A 4587-nucleotide genomic window follows, 5' to 3' on the forward strand; every position below is an offset into this window, starting at 1 on the left:
AGTATACGAAAGAATTAAACTTATTTCATTTCTTTTTAATTGAATAGTGTAAAAGCAATTTAACAAAAAAATTACAAATCTGAGTTTTGCACAAAAAGAAAAATTAAAAAAAAAATTACTACATACAAATTAGAACATTTCGCATTTTTATTTGAAAATATAAATTTTTGGTTAGATATGTTTTGCAAAACCTAAATACTTTTTTACAAATGGTTAGATTTCCCTCCTGTGAAAATACGACTCAGTCGCAAAACTTTTTATTAGTCACAGGGAAAATAACGTAAAAATTGTTTATATCATGGAACTACCTTATATTTTTGTATCATGTTAGTACAGTTTTGTAAAATGTGTGCGATATGTATAAAAAAAACGTGAAAAAATGAATCATAAATAACTGTTCAATTGTGATACTATCGTGCACATTCCTCCCTCATTTTATGATAAACTTACGTTAATTACCTGTTGCATACTTTCGTTCTTTCAACTTCGATTGCAATACTATAATTTAAATAATGGCCTTTAGTTACTTCACAGATCCCCGAATGCAGAAAAACTTACATTTCACGCTTTGTTTGAGCAAAAACTGTTCCATAAATATTACCATAAGGTACAATATGTACACCGACATTATTACTGAAAAAATTTAAAGAAAAGATTATGGCAACACATACATATACATACACACACACTTACTTAAAGGACCCGTTAGGAAATCCACTAACTACCAAAATTGTGTTAATTTAGGAAATTCGGAAACATAATAGCCGTGTTATACTACTAGCCAGATGGTTATTTAACTTGCAATGTGGTAAAATATGTACATATGTACATATGTACATTATGGTGTCCCAAAACATAAATTCGATACGCATACGCTCTAAATATTTTCCTTTTTGACCTAAGTAATAAATATACATATAAAGTAGAGCAGCGCGATTATTCGATTACTCGAGCAAGTTGGTTAATCAATTATTCGGTTAATCAATTACTCGAGTAATCAAGATTTTGATTACTCAAAACGATGAGTAATCGAGTTACTTGAAATATGATTACTCAAAAAAAAAATAATTTTGCTCGTTAAAAGAGTTTGCTTTGGAAAATGTTTATTTTCTTTTTTACATTCTGTATATGAAAAAAATTTTTCGTTTTACTTATTGAAAACAGAAACGTTGTTTTCAAAGTATCAAGGAACTTTAACTACTACTAGTACATATGTAAAGATTTGAAATGTTGATTACTCATTTTACTCGAAATGTTGATTAATCATAAAGCAAATTACTCAAATATTTTTTTTTGGTAAATCAAAAATCTTGATTACTTGAGTAACTGAACTTTTGAGTAATCATAATTTCCAATTAATCGAATAATTGAGTTATTTACTTTATGATTAATTAAAATTTTGAGTAATCAATTAATCGCACAGCCCTAATATAAAGTGTTATGGATGTGGGATGATTATAACCCGTGCCGACTTGCAGTTGAAGTTTTGATCCAGAACTTGTACTGAAGTAGTCATGCGGTGCGAAAAAATTTAACATCACATAAAAGTGTTCTAATACGATATGTATTTCCATCTGTATATATGACTGTGTGGATACATATGTACATATGTAGTTGATGCAAATTCTGCCAAATTCACAGTATTTAATTAATTGTTCAAAATCACGTTCTGTGAAAACGAAATAAAACAAACACAGATGATGTCTGATGAAAATAGAAACATTTCTATTTCGTATAAACGTGCATTTGTTTTGTACAGAAACAAATCGAATATGCCTTTACACGATATGTTGGTATTGCCATATGTAAAATGTGGTATGTACGCATGCAAATACATATCGTGTAAGAACGCTTTAGACAGTCGGCATGTTTATCGCACGCATACTGGAGCTGAAACGTATTAAATATGGACCGCAATCATTATGAGGTCCATCAAAAAATTTATATTAATAATTATTTCAAGATTTTAGAATTTGTTTTGAACAAATTTCTGAGTTTTTTCGCGCTTTGAAACAACAAGCGTATTTTATTTAACCATAACAAGCTAGTAGCTAAATCTTGGTCAACTAAAACCGAATTGGCTTATTTCCCATGAGCCGTGCACAGAAAAACTGGTTCTTAGAGACTAAAAAATGCCTAGTCCGTTTGCATCGTGCGGGCGATGAGGCATGATGGGCAATATGGGCGTAGCCAGGTAGGGGTAACATTTTTCCTATATATTCCAAAATAGTACCAGGAAATGCTAGCTTAATAGTTTCAGCCCCACCAGAGAGGGAAGCTAGACGTATTTGCGGCAATAAGTAGAGAGAGGGCGAAAACGTGAGAGCGAAAAGCTTAAAATGCTGGCCGACATGAAAAAAGGGCCGACATTTTTATCAGAGAGTCAGGCGACTTACGGAAGATCTCAAGACTCCTGTAAGTACAACCATGGCGACCTAGTGACCGATATCCAGAACGTACATAAATTATGGAGGGAACACCTTTCGACCCTATTGAATGGCAGCACTGAAAGTTGTGGAGAAGACGAACCCGAGCCCCCAGTCAATGAGGATGGAGCCGATGTCCCAGCGCCCGACGATAACGAAGTACGAATAGCGATTATGCTGATGAAAAATAACAAAGTTGCTGGAACTGGCGGCCTGTCAGTCGAGGTATCCAAGTACAATGGAGAGGAGCTGGTAAGGTGCAGGTATTTAAGGATGCTCTTCCCAATCTACAAAAAAGGTGACCCTGCAATGCGCGCCAACTATCTTATCGAGCTTGTTGTGTGGAAGACTGAAACCCACCGTCAACGAACTGGTTGCGCCTTACCAGTGTGGCTTCAGATCTGCCAAATCCACCATAGATCTCGTATTGGCAATACGCCAAAACTTGGAAAAGATCCGTGAGAAAAAGCTCGACACACAACTTCTATTTGTCGATTTCAAAGCCGCTTTCGACATCACGAAAAGAAGTTGTCTTTATGCCACGATGCACATAGGAGTATTTGAACGATTTAGGCGGCCATAAACCAATTTGACAAAATTTTGAAGGAAACTTAAAAAAATAGTCACATTCGATAGAGACCATTCCAGATAACATATCCCAGTCTTGAACAAAAATTTTTAACAGGTGGAAACTCTGTTAATGTTTTAACCTAGATATAAACCTTCTCGCCGAGACGAACACGTAAGCATGCGTGTTTCTACAATCAGACCACGGCAACATGGAGTCTATCGAAACGTTAAGAAACTTTATTTTCTTAGGTTTGATGGAATAATTCGACGTCCTCCCCATTTTTTTTGAGCTTGAGGTCTATTTTTTTCTTTTTTTAATGAAAAATATTGTAGAAAAAAAAAACAAGAATTTACTATTTTATTTTTTTTTTGCATTTGAAGTCATAATATCGTCACCAGAAATGCAAAAAGACGTAACACACATCGTCGCTGAAATGAAAAAAGTCGTAACTTATAAAAAGTTCAAAATTCACTTATTCATTGATACGATGGCTTTCATCGAATTAGAACTCCCCTCGACTTTTTATGAAAAAGGACTTTTTCCATTTCGGTGACGATGTTTGTTACGTCTTTATATTTCAGGTGACCGACCACCTGTGTGGAAGATGGACCTGTTTATTTATATATGTACATTTATGTATACAACCTTAAAAAATATTGTATTAGATAATCTATGCTTATGTATATGAATAAATTTAATATTTTTTTGCGTTCTCTGGTTGTACCACGCTCGCTGCGAGTTCGCGCGGCACGCGGCATGAAAGCAAAAGCACCCGTGGCAGGAGCGAAAAAAATTAACAAGTCATTTTTAGCAAAAAAAACCGACTTAAAAAAAAATATATATATCTATATATTTCATGATCCAAAGATCGGATCTAAACCAAATTAGTATGGGACTACCTCTGAGACACTACCTTTTCGTTGCAAAAAAGAATTATTGAAATCGGTTGACGTGGTGCAAAGTTATGCGGTAACATACATAAAAAACAAAAAAAAAAATATTCCGACGAACTGATAACCTCCTCCTTTTGTGGAAGTCGATTAATAACTAGCGACTCCGTGCAAGTTTCCGTGTTTTTTTCTTTAAAATAATGTACTATAGAATAAGGATTGATATTCAATGTAAACAGACATGGCTTCATCGACTTCTCTATTCATTCTGATCATTTATGTATACATTTGTCTATATCTATCTTGATTCGTTTTGGCTGTTACAAACAACCGTTATGTGAACAAAGTTAATATACCCTTGTGCACAAGTGCGCTCAAATTTTACATGTGAAATTATTTAGAAATCTTGTGGTAACTTCTTTTTAACTTCGTAGCCAATACTTCAACTTCAAGTCGGCAAGTATTATCATCATCCCACAGCGATAAAACTTTTATATATTTATTTAGCTGAAAAGAAAAAAAAATTTAAAGTATGCGTATCGATTTTTGCAAAAAAAAATGTACATGGCGCACACGATTTTCAAAATCATATGAACTGAAATTTTTCCAGTTTTCATAAATGCAAAAGCTAAATCTGAGGTAAAGCTGCATTTACATGGGGCGATTTTGTAGACGACTCAACATTACTCTACAAAAATCC

The 4587-nt window shown here is 33.8% G+C and overlaps 1 protein-coding gene across 3 annotated transcripts in view; it reads right to left on the bottom strand.

Annotated features, from left to right (window-relative positions):
- LOC108371991 (uncharacterized) overlaps positions 1-4587 on the bottom strand; it is a 39123-nt gene that overhangs the window by 20251 nt on the left and 14285 nt on the right. Inside the window, exons 3-4 of one of the 3 annotated variants that reach the window (XM_017627620.1) lie at positions 559-633; positions 460-498 (exon numbers count right to left, since the gene is read on the bottom strand). The exons of the other annotated variants lie outside the window; for them this stretch is intronic. Coding sequence (XP_017483109.1) covers positions 460-498; positions 559-633 — 114 coding nt within the window. The remainder of the gene's footprint in view (positions 1-459; positions 499-558; positions 634-4587) is intronic. 3 annotated transcript variants of the gene reach the window in all.

The sequence above is a fragment of the Rhagoletis zephyria genome, unplaced genomic scaffold, assembly GCF_001687245.7.
Source record: "Rhagoletis zephyria isolate East Lansing unplaced genomic scaffold, Rhagoletis_zephyria_1.1 Rzeph_scaffold_05351, whole genome shotgun sequence".
Taxonomy (NCBI): Eukaryota; Metazoa; Arthropoda; class Insecta; order Diptera; family Tephritidae; genus Rhagoletis; species Rhagoletis zephyria.